The following is a 15,296-nucleotide window of genomic DNA, read 5'->3' as shown; positions in this document are numbered from 1 at the left end:
TCTCACGCCGCACGCAGCTTAGCGGAGACGCCCTTCTCAACGCGGCCGTAATCATAAGGACATTGAAGGGCAGCATGGTTTTCTCACTGAGTCTTCTCTACTTTGTCCTTGCTCTCTTCGCCTGCCTCGTACAGGGTGATGAGACTTTGCAAGAAGCTGGTTCGTTTCGCATCGAACGCAGGCCTCTGGCAAGTCCTGATGCGTCCATCTCAGCGCGTATAGCGCGTACACTCGTAGCAAACAATAACATTGGCACTATGGGTACCATTTACCCAGCAAGCCATGCCCTCGCAGGCAAGTGCATGCGGATCACCCAGTTCGCGCCCCCTCAGAACTCAATGTGGCCAACACTGCCCTCCAGGTCAGCCGCTCGCGCTCCAGGAGTTCCACGCCAGGTGCGCTCTGTCAATGCTTCTAGCACCCCTCCCCATCTCCATCGCCACGTCTCCCCCTCCCCATCGCCCGCGCCCAATGGAGGATTGACGAATGAAACCATCGATAAGCTGCTTGCGCAACGGCTCCCTGACCCTCATAACCTTCCCCATCTCGCAACACACCATCAACATCCGTGATTCGGCGACGCATTCTGCGAGCGTGGGCGTGTTTGCGAATCCTCCTGGGGCAAACAGGCCGCGGATGTCGCTCATTGGGAATGTGACGATTTTCGAGCGCGCGGAGGATATGCCTGAGAGGGAGGAGATTCGCGACTGCTACCTGCGCAACCACCCAGAGGCAAGGTGGTGGGTGCCGGGTGAGGGAGGTTTGACGGTGAGCTCTTGTTCGCCAAGTTCATTGCGAAACCCTCTGCTGATGTCCTTCAGTCACATTGGGCTCGGTTTGATCCAGAGGTACGCAAAGAGCCGGTGTCAGAGTTCGCAAGCAAGGACTGAGTTTGACGAACAGGCTGTCTACTTCGTAGGAGGTTTCGGCGGGTGAGCGCGTGCTGTTCCCATCTTTCACAACTTATTCATCGCGCACCCTACTAGGGCCCACTACATCGGCTATATCCCGCTCGACGTTTACCAACAGGCAGAGCCAGCATCAGCCCAATCACTTCTCGTCCAGGAGTGAGACAGGAAGGGTTTACGTCTGCATACACTCGTCGAGGTCATTTGCAAGATAATGTAGGATGGACAATACAATCGGAAGCTATGAATCCAGACGCAACAGATAGGATAGGCCTTCGCGATAGGGCCGTCCCGTCTCACCGCGTCCGAAGGCCGCGTCTACAGCCTTCCGGACGCTGCCATCGGCTGTTGCCAGCGCCCAAGGGGTGTCTCCATCCCCCGTCGTTGATCCTGGTCCCTGTAAATAGGCATACGAGCTGAGCAGCTCGAACTTGACGCGACAGTACGCGTCTAAGTCTGACAGTATCTGCTTATCGTACGTCGTTCGCTCGACCAACTGTAGCAATTCCGAAAGCTCGGGCAGGGGAAGGGGCTCAGCGCGCGGTATCGTCGACTCGCCCTCGGGCTTCGGTGGTTCTGCGTTGGCGGCAGCAGCTCTGGAGACGTTGGACGTGCGCGGGCGGGCCCGTGCTTGCGGCTTTGGACGCGGCCCCCTGTTCGCCTGCCTCGAGCCAGCGAGCAGGTTGCGGCAGAGGGCGACCTTGAAGCGCGCCACACTCGTCGTCGCTGGGAGGCCAGCGAAGAGCCGCGAGAAGAGTGTCGCCGGCTTTGCGGCAAGTCGAGATACCACGGCGCTCGTGAAGATGCCCCCGTCTATCTGGCCGGCCGCCGCCAGGTTCGCCAGCTAGAAAGCAAAGCAAGCGGGTCAGCTCGCCTGTGACGGTGGTACGCATAAAGGGGTGCAGGCACGTACGAGCGTCATCAAGCGCAGACCCACGCGAACCCGCCGGTCCTCTGCCTGGTCCAAGCAATAGAATACAATGTTGAGTGGCGCATCTGTCTCCCAGCGAGTCATCCCATTTGCTTTCGGCGGGGGAATCTGCGTCAGGAGGAGGGGGGCGAAGGGCGCTAGGGATGAAGGGGATGATCATCAGGGGTGTGTCTATAGCGCGCGAAATGAAGGGCGGCGTACGGGAACCGGTGTGCTGGGCCGCTCCTTGATCGCGTTCCAGGAGGTCGACGAGCCATTCGAGCACGTCCCAAGACTCCCGGCCGACGAACTTGGGGCTTTCGTCCGGGTCATGGTGCCCGAGTTCATCAGCCTCCACGACATATCGCGTGCTTGCGCGGCGACCCTTGCCCTTCTTGGGTGATGCGAACGCAGAGAGCCGGCGATTGGTAAAGTCCTCGACGAGGAAGGACCAGCAATCTTTGCATTCCAGGATTGATAGAGCTGCTTTGCCAATCATGCTATAGATATCGTCTTCGTCAAGAGCAGACATGGAAGTAGAAGTATGGTATCCCGGGAGAGCATCGAAGAGTTGTTCAGGTGTATTGGTGACGCTGAATGAAGATAGCAGGCGTCGCGCACGGTATATAGCTTCTGCAGGGGGTAGTGCCGGCGCTTTGATCCGCCTTGCGGTCTTGGTAGGTGACGCGGATGAGAGTTGTTCGGTTTGTTTCTTGTCCACAGGAATAAGAGACATATAAACCAGCTGCCGAATCTGCGCTCTGCAAGTATGGTCAGCTAAAGAAGTATACAGACATCCATTCAAGTCTCACGGTGGCGGCCTATAGTTGGGAGAACGCAGCTGGTCCAGCAAGTCGAGCGCGCCGTCATACTGTTCTTCTTCAAGATTGGACTCTATCATGGTAACCAGATGGTGTGGCATATCCGCAACATCAGAGGTTTGGGATGAAGACATGGTCAGAGCTGGCATGAGTCGACTAGCGGTGATGGTACAAGCTCTGTGGCGCGCTGATCAGTGTTGGAAAAACGCGGGCTTGTCACAATCACATGACTGTGACTCAGCGTGTCTCCGGCTCGGCGTTGGCCGAAGACAGGGTCATGAATTGTGACGTCCATTGGTTTCTTGGAGATTCTGCTCAGGGTGATGGATGCTATGATTGACAGCTCTCTGTGCTTGTATGTGAGGATGGAGAGAGTTCGACATGAATAGTGGACGGCCTCATACGGAACTTTGCAATTGTTTGTCCATGTGGGCACCTGCCTAAAGAGGCAATTCTTATTGATCCGTCTGTTTGTTGAGCAAAGTGAAACTTGTACCGAAACGATCACCTTCGCTTGAACGGCTGCACTCTCGGCGGGTCGCTTCATATGCTCGTCCCCATTGCACGCCTTCGCGCATCGCTGATCTCTACTAGTTTTCGTACGATGTCCTCTGCGTCGCAGTCGTCCTCGGGGCCCATAGAAACCGCCATCCGCCAGAAAGTAAATGATGTGCCTCGGAACGCGCTCGGAGCTGACAAGCAATGCTCATCTTCCAGCTGACGGGGCTGCTCCAGCCACAGACCCTGTCAATTACGAATGACTCCTGGAAGCACAAGCATCACGCCCCCATGCGGGCTGCAGGCGGGGGAAACGGCGAGACTCGTAAGTTTCTGGTACTTTGCCTGCAAGGCGGCGCAGGCTTGTGCGGCTCGCTAACGTATACCTCACCTCCGTCGCACAGACTTCTCCATCCAGGTTGTGTCCGATGCGTTCCGAGGAAAGGTGTGGGTTTCCCCATCGCAGCTTCACCGTTACCTCATTCTACTTGTCTAGACGACCATCCAGCGCCACCGCATGATTCACTCTGCCTTGTCCGAGGAGCTGGCCCAAGGTTTGCACTCCATATCTCTGAACACGAAGACAGCAGAAGAGGCAGAGAAGGCGGCAGCGCAATAGCGTGTTGGTCGGCGTACGCTGCCAGCGCGCAGCGTTTCAGCCTGGCCCGATGAAAGCGGGCATGCCTCTGCGATCTGCGCATCCGTGACTTAGCGCTCAGTACGCCCATTGTCGGAGCGTCTTATACTGTCGCTGTACTCCCACCCCAATGAAACGGCCGGGCCGCTGAACCGGATGATCATGTTTGACCTCGGACAAAGGCTGGAGAGAAGGTGCGCCTCCCATATGCGAATTACATCCCGCCGCGCGAAGCGCTTGCTTCACCGCCGTCGCACGTATGATGCGCGAACCTGTTGTTTGTTGCCACAGTGCAGCCGGTCGTCGTGCTCTTTGCGGATCCGTATGGTTTTGGAACAACTCATAGAGCGCCCTGCGAACATCAACGGGCCTGAAGCGGCGACTGATGTTGCAGACGACTGATGAAAGCCTGATGCTCACTGATGCTGAGAGCGCTGAATGCAGATGATCATCCACAGGATATTCACACTGCGACGCTGTCGTAGCTGTCGCCCCGCATGCCTGCGACTCCGCCGACGTGGGCGTTGTCCTGAAAAGGGGAGACCTTTATGGCGGTGCTATTCATTCGCTAACCCCATTCCCAATATCAAACCTCGTCGTTGCCACCTGCTGTACTGCGGCTCTTCCCGAGACGCGTATATATATAAGCACTGTGTCGCATCCTGCTTCCCTTTCATCACCCGCCTTGCAGAGCCGTATATATGAGGCATGCTCGCGCCTCCCCATCCACCTCATCCTCCGCCCAACATGTCTGGCTCACCGTCGAACTACGCTGACTTTCAGAACGACCGCCCTACGCTGCCGCCCATTCGTGACTTATTTCGAGGTGGGCTTCTGGCATAGTGGCGCGTAGTCAAGCGCTGACTCGGCTCAGAAGAGCTCTCTCGTCCTTCCGTACCCCTTGAACCGCCATCCAGCATCCTCGCCCGCTTGAGCGTCGCGGACGACGACCACGACGTCCGCCGCCGAGGTAGTAGTAGCGTGCATGGCATCTACTCCCCGCCTCTCCAGCAGCGGTCCTTGTCTGGACCTAAGGTACGCCTCTTGCAAATGCATGTCACTCCAATGATACTCATCGCAGCCTTTCCAGCCTCCTCTCCGACCCTCTGACGCGGCAGCGAGCCCCACCTACACGTCGTCGCTATTGCCGCCGACAGCAAGCAGCTCGCGATATGTCCCCTCACGTTCCATGTCCTTTTCCGCTCCGTCCTCGTCCAGGTTGAGCGACGCGCCCGCAGGCCTTCGCCAGAATCTACCCCATCGTAACTCGATCTCCACCTCCACCTACGCGATGGATAATCGCGGGGAGGAGCGCACCCCTATCGCGCGCTATGGACCGCCAAGTGCGCGCTTCGTGGTACCCGGTGTCCGCGAGGGGGCCCCATGGGCCGGGACCATAACGACATCCGTAGACAGAAGCCGCCACGCGGAGGATGATGAGCAGACGCCCGTCGCTCGCACGCTCGGCACGTCTTCACCCCCAACGGCGTTCAGCCACGTCCCGCTACAAGCCCCGCCAAGCGTCAGCGGCGCCAAGTACGAGTGCACGTACTGTGGGAAGGGCTTCAACCGTCCGAGCAGCCTGAAGGTGAGATCCCCTCGTCTTACTTCACACCAGGGCTCACCCCACCGCAGATCCATCTCAACAGCCACACCGGAGAAAAACGTTGGTCCTGATTTCCGCCCCGCCACGCATGATACTGATACTACCGTAGCTTTTGTGTGTCCCGTCGAGGGCTGCGGGCGCAGCTTCAGCGTCTTGAGCAACATGCGCCGGCACGCCCGCGTCCACAGCAGTGGCGACTCCTCCGTCAAGGCGGCAGACTCGAGCGACGAAGGGGGCGAGCGCGGGGCGTCCCCCATGCAGGCCAGCAGCTCCGCCTCTTCACGCGGCTCGGTCGATTTCTCAACATGGCGACAACAGCGCCGTCGTGATAGTATCGCGTCGGCTACGTCTACGACGAGCTCGCGACGTAGTAGAAGCGCGTCAATAGCGTCAGATGACGAAGAAGCCGCACGGCCTGGCAAGCGGCGCAAGTAGAGACGGGGAAGGACGTGGGGGTGCGCGCGCCGCCTTCGAGCTCGTCTTCTCCCGCGCCATGCACGAGCCCTAGGGCTGGACACCTTGCCTTCGCATTCTGATTACTGGGGTTCTGCCGTCTAGCTATTTATCCCGGTATTTATTCGCCATGCACCTGTACCACCGCTCCTTGTAACGTCCTACATTGGCACCATTATTCCTGTATCACGCCTATTCGCTCTCTGGTTGGTATTTATTCTGCATCACTCCTATCTATCGTGCACTCCATCGCATTGTTATTGTAGATACTCTCGCAAAGTTTTGTATTCGTGGACCGCTAGGCGAGAGAGGTACAGCAGGACTTCCTACCAGAGCACAATTCGGGTAGGTCTCAATTTGTTTTCGAGTCGGGGACTTCAAAGAGCGGTCAGTAGCAGTCAGTACAGGAGTACAACATCAATGATCTTCCTACACCCCGACTCAATAGATACGCTGTCGTGACGGTCGTCAAGGGTATACATGTCCTGAACCAAGCAACTGGAGCAGTATAAGGAGTAAATGAAGCAGATGGGATGGGTGATAGAAAGCTGTGTCCAGAGATCGTACATGCCATATACGTGTAGATAGAGAAGGTGAAACCTGATCACATAGATATCGCACGACCGCGACCGACGTTGCTTGGTTGTCTGTATGGCGAGCGGCCTCTTGTGAAGTCGTCTTCGGGCATATAGGTTTCCTCGAGAGGCTCTGCGCCATATGAGTCGGGCTCGGGGTTGAAAGCCCTGTCAGCCCGAACGTAGGTGACGGCGCGCGGGCTCTTGTGCGTGAAGCCTGCGAAAGCGAGCTTCTTGCGCACGGAAAGAATCTCCGCGCCGTGGACCTTGTCCAAGAGCATGGGATCCTTAGTGGCGTCGGCTGGGGCACCGTTGGCGGGGGCAAGGGGCTGCAACAACGCAGTGAGCACCTTCATCAGGAGAGTAGAGATCGCGTACCTCAGGTGGAATGTCTGGGTCGAAGTGTCGGGTGTCCTCCGGGTTGCGAAGCTCTGGCCGGTAGGGAGCAGGGTACCTGTGTATATTGTACCAATCGATGCCGCGGAACCAAGGGTGAGCCTGCGACGTCGAGGTCAGGATGATAGCAGTCTCATGTCGCGTCTACACGCACCTTGATGATGTCTGCACCGTCAGGTCCTGAGTGCGTAGCAGGCGCGGCGAAACCGCTCCGACGGGCTTGCACGATCATCGAGTCCGGGCGCGAGACTGAAGCAGAGGCCTGCGATCCTAGCCGATCCTCTGGTTCACAAAGCAAGGCTTGCATGAGCTGAATTCCCTCTTTCGATACGGCGGGTTTGCTTGGGAAGCGCAGGGTTTGTTTCCAGTTAAGAATCTTCTTCCGCGTGATATGCCGCTACATGAGAACGCATTCGTGAGCCTTCGGTCCGCTATAGGAAAACAAAAAGGGGCTCACCGAGTTGCTGACGAACGGGGGAAAGCTATATAGGGAGAAATGTATAAAACCACCGAGTTTAGCAACAGAAAATCCGACGACAGCGAACACGCACCCATAGAGACACTCAAACATGATAACCCCCAGGCTCCACCAATCACACGAGTACGTATACCCCAAGCCGCGAATAACCTCGGGAGACACTTGACAAGCCGGTCATTGCGCTGGCCATATAGTCGGCGCGCGGGGAAGCACTCACTGTACGAGTTCGTGCCGCACCTATGAACGTGCGAAGCATCAGCGGAACGGTCGCAGAGCGAAAAGGCGCACACATACACGGAGTATGCCAACTGCCGTCGGGGCAGACGTATGAAATCAGGCCAATATGGCGCGGAGGCACCCGAGAACACCATTAGCAAGGCGCCCAGAGGTGCGGGAGGCGTCGAGATTTAGTAAAGATTGGCATGGTCGGTGGAAGTAGGCGGGGAAGGCGAGAAAAATGGTAAGCGATGTATCGGAGAAGGATCAGGTGGAACGAACCTTGCGACGATTTTTCTCCCTCCAGGTAAATACACCACCCTGGCCGTCGCCACCCATGATCTGCTCGACATCGCGTCGCTTCATTCGATGCGTCTTCGTGCCGTCGGCGATCCCGTTACTGTCTTCCAGGTCGATCCCATGCTTATGTAGCAAATGAAGCCGTTGCTGCTCGTAATCTGTATTCGAGAAAAATAACAACTGATCAGCTCCAGTTCATCTTGCGCCAGAATCTTTCCCGCGAAGCCCTTCGGGCAGCGTTAAGCGCGCAATTGGGGTGAGATGAAGGGGAGGGCTCGCACGGACACGAGCATGACGACGGAGAAGAGCCTATGAGCCCCATACACTGCCAAAAATGCACAACATGAGATGAAGGCCCCCACTCACACGAAGTGTCATGGGCCCAGTGCAGATCCGTCCTATGGCAACGTCAGTACGGGCTGGCCAGCGCGAGGCCTCGTACGCACGCCAGGCCAAAGTCACTTAATTTGATGTGACCGTTCGGATCGAACAGGAAGTTCTGGGTGGCATAGTGAGCTCCGAACAGTGCGAGTGGTCGCAAAAAAATACTCACGTCGGGCTTGATGTCTCGGTGTATGAAGCCGTGCTTATGGCACGACTCAATAGCCAGAATCATCTGTTCGTGGGCGCGCAATAAGTCACCGTACAAAATTCGCATAGTTAACCGCTGAGAAATTCGAAGCGCACCTCAGCGATGTAGAACCGTGTGAAGTCTTCCTCGAAGACGTCGCGTTCGATAAGCAGGTTCAGAAGATCGCCGCCGCCCATGTATTCGAGCACCTGGGAGACAAAAAGATGTTAATCGACGTTGGTAAAGCACGTATCGATATGAAATCAGAAAACGGAGAACTCAAAGCTCGGTCCATCCCGCAAGGTCTAATCCCAGAGAGCCCCCAGTTCTTAGCGAGAAGCGAAGCGCTCAGAGCGCCGCATAGCATAAGCACCATAACGTCCGCTGAGGCGGTAATGACGGACGCGTACCCGGGCCTGTGCGACCTACGCGAGCGCCACCAGATCCCAGCACAGCCATCGAAGAAGCAGATACGCACCAGATACAGGTTATCCCTATCTTGGAAGCTGTAGTGCAGATGTACGATCCACTCCGCGCCTCCGGGCGACGACACAAGCGACGCCGACCGCAGGATATCGCGCTCAGCGCGTACGTGTCCCTCCTGCCCTTTACGTAACATATCCGTCTTGCGGAGCTGTAGAACAGGTCAGCCTCAAATGCCACCGACAAAGTTCTCAGAGATGCGGCAGTCAAAGAAGGAAGTGATGTGGGTGGAGAAGGGTGACGCGAAGCAGGGTGAACACGCTGCAAGGAATTGGCGTTGCGTCGGTGTCATACGCAGTATACCGTACACCGAGGGGAGGGCGCAAACCGACAAGGCGTGTAGGGTGCAGAAGATGCTCACCTGTTTCATGGCGTAGAGGTTCCCCGTCGCGCGCTCTTTGACCAACGACACAACCCCAAAGGCGCCTTGGCGCGTAGTCAGTACTTGCACAGGACGGCTCAATCAAGGGACCCACCGTGTCCAATGGTCTTGAGCTTCACGAAGGCAGTCACGTCCACCTTCCGGCGCTTGTCCCGCAGGTAGTCCGTTTCGTTCTGTCGCCACCGTGCCCGCAAATCCTCTTTCTGGGCAGGCGATAGGCCCATCTCATTCATATCGCGTTCCATAGCCAGCCGCCGCTGCTCGCGCGAAGGCGGTTGCCGGAGGAGCGGGAAGTACAAGTTCTCGAAGTAGATGCGGCAGGCTACGGCCTTCTCCAGCGTCGCAAGGGAGGGTGTAATCACACGTGGAGGCGGTGGCACGTTCTGTACTGCGTCCGCGGCCGGGGCCTGTTCGACGGGTTCGACAGGATGCTGAAGAACTTCACGTGTAACTTCGACGGGTGCAGGCAGGGCACGCGGCGTTGCCTCGTTGCCTCGCGCGTAGTCCTGTAAAGCTTGTGCGTGCGCTGCCAGAGGGTCGTGCTCAGCATGCTCCTGCTCTTCAGGATGTACCTGAAGAGGAGGTCCGTTGAGACCGGCGCCCCATCGGATGGTAGAGTTTCCTGGACGGCCGGTACCAGGTAGGCCGTCTACGCGACCGGTGACTGATACATTCTCATGCGCGGCGGTGGTGAGGATGGACGAGGCGGCTGTTGTCTGGCTGATTCCGTTAACGACGCGGAGCTGTCCTGGAATAGCTCCATAATCGTTTGTTGGAAGGGTGACGGACGGCTTGAGCGCATTCACAACTTCATTGATTGCGCGCGCCTGGTTTGTCTGTCGTACGCGATTCTTAATGGGGTTTGCCCATCGGGGGTCTGGAGGGAGTGTTGGAAAGGAAGGAGGAACTCCTGGTGCGGCGACGTACCAGCGAGCTTTCCCTGACCGTCAGGACCCCAGCGCCTGAGCAAAGCTTCGTACTGGTCGGCGTCAGAGGCGTGTACCAGATGCCTACAGCGGGTGTTGAGCATGCACAAACTTTGTTTGCTTGGAACACGTAACATACACGAAACCAGTAGGATTGGAAACCATGTCCTTGCTAATTCTGCGCCCTTTGCGAGGAGTCGCTGGGCTGGGTGGAGGCGAGTAGGCGGGCGATCGTGGGGCGGGTGCTGGTGGCGGCATGGGTGGCTTCCCAGGCCTAATCGTCTCATAGCGGGGACCTGCGACCAGTCGATCAGAGGGAGGAGCTGGAGGAGGGGAGCCTCCGGTCGCGCCAAGAAGGAAGCGGGACGGCGACGGGGTGGGAATCATCGCAAGCAAATCGTAGAAGCCTTTGTGGAGGAGGGTCCCTCCAGGCAATGTCGTCTTGAACTGGCTGGGGCCTCCGAACGTTTCCTGATCATAGTGATGCTGGGGGAAGAACGTCGATGGATACGGATACGGGCCAGGGCTGTAGTATGGACTGGCTGCCATGAGATCAGGCGGGCTTGGAGGTATGGGAAGAGGCCTGCGCGCAGCCATCTTAGTTGCAATGTTGCTCGACGACGGGCTGGACGACGCCAAGCCAAGCGCGACGACGCGGACGACGACGACGACGATGGCAAGGCACTTGACGATTGCCGCCCGGATTTGATCAGCGTATGTTGTCACCGTTCGCACGCGGTTATCAGTTTGTGGCGTTATGCGCTGCTTGTCTCCCGGACCCGTCCAGCGCGTGTCCGATGCATGTTGGTATGCTGGTATGCTGGAAGCTGGGATGTAGGCGCCTATGCTTCGACTCTTCTCCGCGGACTTTGAAAGATGCAGCTCTTGGCTGCGCGTCTCCGGGCGCAGGTCGCTCGGCCGCCTGGTATGCTCTCTTTTTGGCCATACAGGGGGCGCAGAGGCCAGAAGGCGTCCCCAGCGCTTCAAAAAGTGCTGGTGAGACTCACGTATACGCAAAAGGCAGAGCTCTTCCTGTTTTGACCCAGGGGGTAGGTGGACCGGCTCTTCTCTGCCGTCGCACGGCCAAGCAGGATCCTGCCCGGCCTCGACATGAGGTCGCCCACGAGGCGGCGAGTTGGCAGCCTGTGGCCCTGCCCGGGATCGCATCTGCGGCAACCGGCTGAAAAAGGTAGCCTGTTGGCGCAGGAGTGGAGAATTCGACAACCGTATTGTCCGTGTCCGGATATCGGGATCATATGCCGTGTCTTTGTGTTTCTTTTTGGGCAGTCTGATTCCATTTTTGTTGGTTTTGACCCGTTCGGCGATCCTGGGAGACAATAGCCATACGGTTTAAAAGTCTGCGAAATGGCCAACGCTCTCCTTTTCGCCTATACGAACCGCCGAAACGCCTCGTGCAGCCGTTGCCAGTCGAGACGGCCACGACCCGCGCACCCCACGCCCCCACGCCCGGACACGCACGTCGCTTACGAGTCGAGATCTGTATCGACTAAAGCTGTCGCTCCTCTTGCCTGAATCTCGATTCACCGATCGCAGCGCACGACAACAGCAGCAACCCACCCTCTGCCCAACGACGCGGCCTCGCGTCGTCTCGCAGTCGTCGGCATTGCCTCTGACGCAGGACGCCTGCCTCGTGCTGCACAGCGTTCCTGACTCCAACCCTCACCATACGCGTGTCCTCCAGTACTTATAGGCCGCCCAGTGCGCGCTCTCCCTCTCTCTACACTTCTCGTTTTTCGTTCTCCAACCACTACATCACCTATTCATTAATTATGTCGGGCCATCACAGAAGCAGCGACCGCTACTATTCGCAACGTGCCACGCCGAGCTTGGAGCACCAGCAGGGTTACCAGTACCAGCATCAACCCCATGGTTCCGTACAAGGTAAGCGCCCCGTTCTGCTTCCGACGCGATGGCCATGTTGATCCAAACTGTGTCACGCTCTAGGTTCGTGAGATGAATGCCGGAAGCGCCCAATTTAACTGTACCTTCTTCTTGCAGCATCCAGCTCGTACCAATCGGCGGGTTACCAACCGGCCGGGCACCGCGGCTACCCAAGTACTTATAGCCAGTGGCCTGCGAATGATGCTCGTAGGACCTCCCATCCTTTCCTCCCTCGCACCCGTGCTCACACACGCCTGCAGAAATGTCGTCGACTACGTATTCCAACCTCTACGACTACCCGTACTCGGCGTCGGACCGCGTGTCCTCGCCGTACGGCACGACCACGACCACCAGTGACCGCCGCCTCCCCCCTCTCGACGTATCCGGCGGCGATCGATGGTCGACGATGGGGTACGGCGGTGGTTCGACCACGTCGGGCCTCGAGACGTCCATGAGGTCAAATCCTACGTCGTACACGAGCTCCAGCTACGGCGGCACGTACCACGGCCACCACTCGTCCACCGCCAGCGCCGCTAGCGGCAACTACGCATATGCGCACGGAGTCCCCGACTCCACGTCGTACACGAGCAATGCGTCCATCCCGCGCCCTAGCTCCGCCGCCGTCCGGGTGTCCGCTGCCTCCAGCCACCACGCGCCCATGAGCTACTCTCCGCCGCCCCCCATTTCGCCCGCCTCCGAGGCGGACCAGAGCGGTACCGTCAAGAAGAAGCGCAAGCGCGCCGACGCCAACCAGCTGCGCGTGCTCAACGACGTCTACATGCGCACGGCCTTCCCGTCGACGGAGGAGCGCCACCAGCTCGCCAAGCAACTCGACATGTCGCCGCGTAGTGTGCAGATCTGGTGCGTGCTACCTGTCCCTTACCTTACCCTGACACTGACGCGTCCTCTGCAGGTTCCAGAACAAGCGGCAGGCGATGCGCTCGACTAATCGCCAGACGCCAGCGCACCTAATGCCGGACCCTGCGCCTGCGCCGCCCCAGTCAACCGCGGGCGGTGTCACTCGCACGACTTCGACGCGCCGTGGTCGGTCCGCGTACTAAGATGATGGCCCTTCATTCCCCTCCCCGCTCAGTCCGTCCGTTCTCTATTATTTTTCTTATGCCGTTCGTGCTCATGTCGCCGCATCAGTTCTTGGTCGTTCAGCGACCACACGTATTTAATATCTTACTCCGGTGATTAATATCCTTAGCTACCTTACGTACCTCGCATGGACTTACAAGAGACTGGAAACCTCCGCCGGGTCGCCGTGCCCCGCCGCCGCATTTGTACCATTCTCATATGCCTCAAACAGACTATCAGCCCACTAGCTACTATGTATACATATACCTAGGCCCAACATATATGGCTTTCCTGTACTTACAGCTTTTCTTACTGTACCGTCCTAATATGACCCTCAGCTCGCTGAGCGAGCGTTGGTCAAAATTCTGCCCGATCTGCCTAACCCGGCCGCCAGGACCAGCCAAGGACCAGCGGCTGATGTCGCCACGATCTTCCGACCGACTGGGGCGCAGTAAAGGCCTACACACGTCAACCACTCTCCATTCCATACGAGCCCCGTCGGGCATCCGGGGTGAACTCACGAGACGTCGTGCCCTGCGGGCCTGGTTTAGCTGACCACGCTCGCGCATATCCTGATCGATAATCAGAGCTGGGCCGTTAGCTGGCCGCCTGACGTGCAAAGAGAAGGTTTATCATCATCGCTATCCATCGCTCGACTGCCATGCGCAATCTCATCAACCCAATCTCAGCCGGCCTCTAGACACAGAAGGCATGCGGGAGGCCTCCTGCATCGCACTTCAGCCGCATGAGCCGCCAATGAGCCGCCGGATGTCACGCGTCATACCTTCGAAGCCTTCGCCGATCCCGCCAGCAAATTGCCATCTGGTCGATACAGAGATTCTTCCATTCATCTCCGTGTGCATAGATGAAGATCTGCGGAGATAAATGTCATGAAATCGAGGCGCGCGGTGCCCCTTCATGTGCTGACAGGCCCAGATCTGCAAAATCAGGCAGGTATCCCTCCGCATGTATTGTATGGGCGAGCGGAGGCAGACGGAGGCAACGGCGGAGGCTAAAAGCCCTTCGATGTTCACGACCGCGGATTACGAGGGTGGCACGGTGCCGGCGCGCAGCAGCATGGGAGGAGAGCGACGTGTTGACATACACTGATACAACGTCGTGCGGTAAGGTCCGGGTGCAATCGCCGGAGTGTAGTGGTAGACGATGGCCCGGGTATGGTCTGGTCAGCGGTTGTGAATAGAGACGAGGAGCACACACGTACAACAGAGCGGAACAGATGCAGACGGATATGGATAGGACATCGTTCGCGCTACAGTCAGTCAGTCCTCAAGGGAAAGCGCCGACAGCGCGACTAACATGAGGTCCAGTCATGTTGACGTCGCGAGCCTTATTACGCGTAGGTGTTGATGGCGGAGTCTGTACGCACCATAGGCCCTTCAAGGTTCATGTGCTGCATATGGCCATACCAGGGAGGTCCGTGTATATCGACCTCGACCGGACCTACGCTTTCGGGATGTGTTTCGCCAGCAGGCTCTGGTGCCTCTTGCGCGAGGCGAGGCAAGCACCTCGATATCACGCGTTGACCTGCTGGATCTGTACGTTGGGCTACGCGATTGAATGGACCCTGGTCGCCTGTTCACGACATAGAGCCTAGTATATTAGACAACGCAATGACACGCCGGGGTCTTCTGCCATTCAGGCTCGCTATCGTCACAGTCCCGTTTACTAAAGAGCGCAATGCACTGTTGAGCAAATTGTTATTCTCGCGATAAAGTTCTAGGAGCGCTCGAGGTATAACGTACCAGGACCCGCTGAAGCACGCGTATATGGCACAGGTACACGCGTATCGCGCGGTACAGAGGCTTGACTGTAGTGCGTGTTGCGCCGCCACCGCAGAGCTGCACATCGATGCGATTCAGTCGGCTGAAGGAGTTGCGCGTCGGAGCTACGCTCAGCACCGTCAAGCACGCTCGAGGACCGGAATAGCTATCCAGAGTTCTGGCAGACTGAGGGCCCAACATCAAGACTCGGTTGCGTCTTAGCGGCGTCAGCGGTCGGACAAAGCCCGCACCAGCCAGTACGTGACGAGGGCTTCTGAGTTCTCGGGAGTCGGCCCCTCCAGCTAGAGTGCAGTAGGCCAGGAAGATGTGCAATCCTTGGCGAGCTCTTTACCTCTTCATGAGATCATGAAGA

At 57.8% G+C, this 15,296-nt stretch overlaps 6 protein-coding genes across 6 annotated transcripts; 4 read left to right on the top strand and 2 right to left on the bottom strand.

The window, feature by feature from the left end:
• Nucleotides 1-12: 12 nt before the first annotated feature.
• On the top strand, nucleotides 13-1,293 carry SCHCODRAFT_02632370 (uncharacterized protein). The gene is made up of 7 exons (XM_050345706.1): nucleotides 13-159; nucleotides 214-294; nucleotides 362-395; nucleotides 504-768; nucleotides 822-848; nucleotides 904-932; nucleotides 987-1,293. Exons 1-7 carry the CDS (start codon nucleotides 75-77, stop codon nucleotides 1,069-1,071), a joined length of 606 nt encoding a protein of 201 aa, XP_050199313.1. The 5' UTR covers nucleotides 13-74; the 3' UTR covers nucleotides 1,072-1,293.
• On the bottom strand, nucleotides 1,150-2,773 carry SCHCODRAFT_02703156 (uncharacterized protein; the record flags this gene model as incomplete). The annotated part of the gene is made up of 4 exons (XM_003030420.2): nucleotides 1,150-1,752; nucleotides 1,822-1,976; nucleotides 2,041-2,579; nucleotides 2,631-2,773. The coding sequence occupies 4 exons, from the start codon at nucleotides 2,771-2,773 to the stop codon at nucleotides 1,150-1,152; spliced, it is 1,440 nt and encodes a 479-aa protein (XP_003030466.2).
• A 385-nt stretch (nucleotides 2,774-3,158) lies between these two features.
• On the top strand, nucleotides 3,159-3,931 carry SCHCODRAFT_02632364 (bola-like protein). Its single transcript, XM_003030008.2, has 4 exons — nucleotides 3,159-3,300; nucleotides 3,357-3,462; nucleotides 3,542-3,582; nucleotides 3,634-3,931. The coding sequence occupies exons 1-4, from the start codon at nucleotides 3,244-3,246 to the stop codon at nucleotides 3,754-3,756; spliced, it is 327 nt and encodes a 108-aa protein (XP_003030054.1). The 5' UTR covers nucleotides 3,159-3,243; the 3' UTR covers nucleotides 3,757-3,931.
• Nucleotides 3,932-4,521: 590 nt separating this feature from the next.
• On the top strand, nucleotides 4,522-6,015 carry SCHCODRAFT_01356580 (uncharacterized protein; the record flags this gene model as incomplete). Its single annotated transcript, XM_003030009.3, has 3 exons — nucleotides 4,522-4,585; nucleotides 4,649-4,809; nucleotides 4,865-6,015. The coding sequence occupies 3 exons, from the start codon at nucleotides 4,522-4,524 to the stop codon at nucleotides 5,813-5,815; spliced, it is 1,176 nt and encodes a 391-aa protein (XP_003030055.1). The 3' UTR covers nucleotides 5,816-6,015.
• A 13-nt stretch (nucleotides 6,016-6,028) lies between these two features.
• On the bottom strand, nucleotides 6,029-10,830 carry SCHCODRAFT_02632360 (kinase-like protein). The gene is made up of 17 exons (XM_050345705.1): nucleotides 10,300-10,830; nucleotides 10,162-10,244; nucleotides 9,329-10,111; nucleotides 9,214-9,278; nucleotides 8,848-9,003; nucleotides 8,486-8,578; nucleotides 8,352-8,414; nucleotides 8,245-8,297; nucleotides 8,165-8,196; nucleotides 7,781-7,956; nucleotides 7,577-7,590; nucleotides 7,500-7,519; nucleotides 7,356-7,443; nucleotides 7,262-7,286; nucleotides 6,959-7,201; nucleotides 6,787-6,906; nucleotides 6,029-6,737 (listed from the first exon to the last, which is right to left on the bottom strand). The coding sequence occupies exons 1-17, from the start codon at nucleotides 10,755-10,757 to the stop codon at nucleotides 6,438-6,440; spliced, it is 2,772 nt and encodes a 923-aa protein (XP_050199312.1). The 5' UTR covers nucleotides 10,758-10,830; the 3' UTR covers nucleotides 6,029-6,437.
• Nucleotides 10,831-11,930: 1,100 nt separating this feature from the next.
• Nucleotides 11,931-13,501, top strand: hom1 (regulator of mushroom development Hom1). Its single transcript, XM_003030010.1, has 4 exons — nucleotides 11,931-12,062; nucleotides 12,180-12,269; nucleotides 12,323-12,923; nucleotides 12,976-13,501. The coding sequence occupies exons 1-4, from the start codon at nucleotides 11,951-11,953 to the stop codon at nucleotides 13,121-13,123; spliced, it is 951 nt and encodes a 316-aa protein (XP_003030056.1). The 5' UTR covers nucleotides 11,931-11,950; the 3' UTR covers nucleotides 13,124-13,501.
• Nucleotides 13,502-15,296: the final 1,795 nt, after the last annotated feature.

This window comes from Schizophyllum commune (assembly GCF_000143185.2).
Source record: "Schizophyllum commune H4-8 unplaced genomic scaffold SCHCOscaffold_8, whole genome shotgun sequence".
Classification (NCBI taxonomy): Eukaryota; Fungi; Basidiomycota; class Agaricomycetes; order Agaricales; family Schizophyllaceae; genus Schizophyllum; species Schizophyllum commune.
Note: the sequence above shows the minus strand (reverse complement) of the source record. Positions and strands in the feature narration are given on the sequence as shown.

Excerpts from the sequence above, each read along its gene's own strand:
- SCHCODRAFT_02632370 (XM_050345706.1), top strand. The coding sequence starts at position 75 with ATGGTTTTCTCACTGAGTCTTCTCTACTTTGTCCTTGCTCTCTTCGCC. Across the intron at positions 160-213 it reads TGAGACTTTGCAAGAAGCTG|CGCGTATAGCGCGTACACTC; the intron begins GTTCGTTTCGCA and ends CGTCCATCTCAG. Across the intron at positions 849-903 it reads GGGCTCGGTTTGATCCAGAG|GCTGTCTACTTCGTAGGAGG; the intron begins GTACGCAAAGAG and ends TTTGACGAACAG.
- SCHCODRAFT_02632364 (XM_003030008.2), top strand. The coding sequence starts at position 3,244 with ATGTCCTCTGCGTCGCAGTCGTCCTCGGGGCCCATAGAAACCGCCATC. Across the intron at positions 3,301-3,356 it reads AAACCGCCATCCGCCAGAAA|CTGACGGGGCTGCTCCAGCC; the intron begins GTAAATGATGTG and ends CTCATCTTCCAG. Across the intron at positions 3,463-3,541 it reads CGGGGGAAACGGCGAGACTC|ACTTCTCCATCCAGGTTGTG; the intron begins GTAAGTTTCTGG and ends TCCGTCGCACAG.
- SCHCODRAFT_02632360 (XM_050345705.1), bottom strand. The coding sequence starts at position 10,757 with ATGGCTGCGCGCAGGCCTCTTCCCATACCTCCAAGCCCGCCTGATCTC. Across the intron at positions 8,579-8,847 it reads ATAGGGATAACCTGTATCTG|GTGCTCGAATACATGGGCGG; the intron begins GTGCGTATCTGC and ends TTTGTCTCCCAG. Across the intron at positions 8,197-8,244 it reads TTAAGTGACTTTGGCCTGGC|GACGGATCTGCACTGGGCCC; the intron begins GTGCGTACGAGG and ends ACGTTGCCATAG.
- hom1 (XM_003030010.1), top strand. The coding sequence starts at position 11,951 with ATGTCGGGCCATCACAGAAGCAGCGACCGCTACTATTCGCAACGTGCC. Across the intron at positions 12,063-12,179 it reads ACCCCATGGTTCCGTACAAG|CATCCAGCTCGTACCAATCG; the intron begins GTAAGCGCCCCG and ends TTCTTCTTGCAG. Across the intron at positions 12,924-12,975 it reads CCGCGTAGTGTGCAGATCTG|GTTCCAGAACAAGCGGCAGG; the intron begins GTGCGTGCTACC and ends CGTCCTCTGCAG.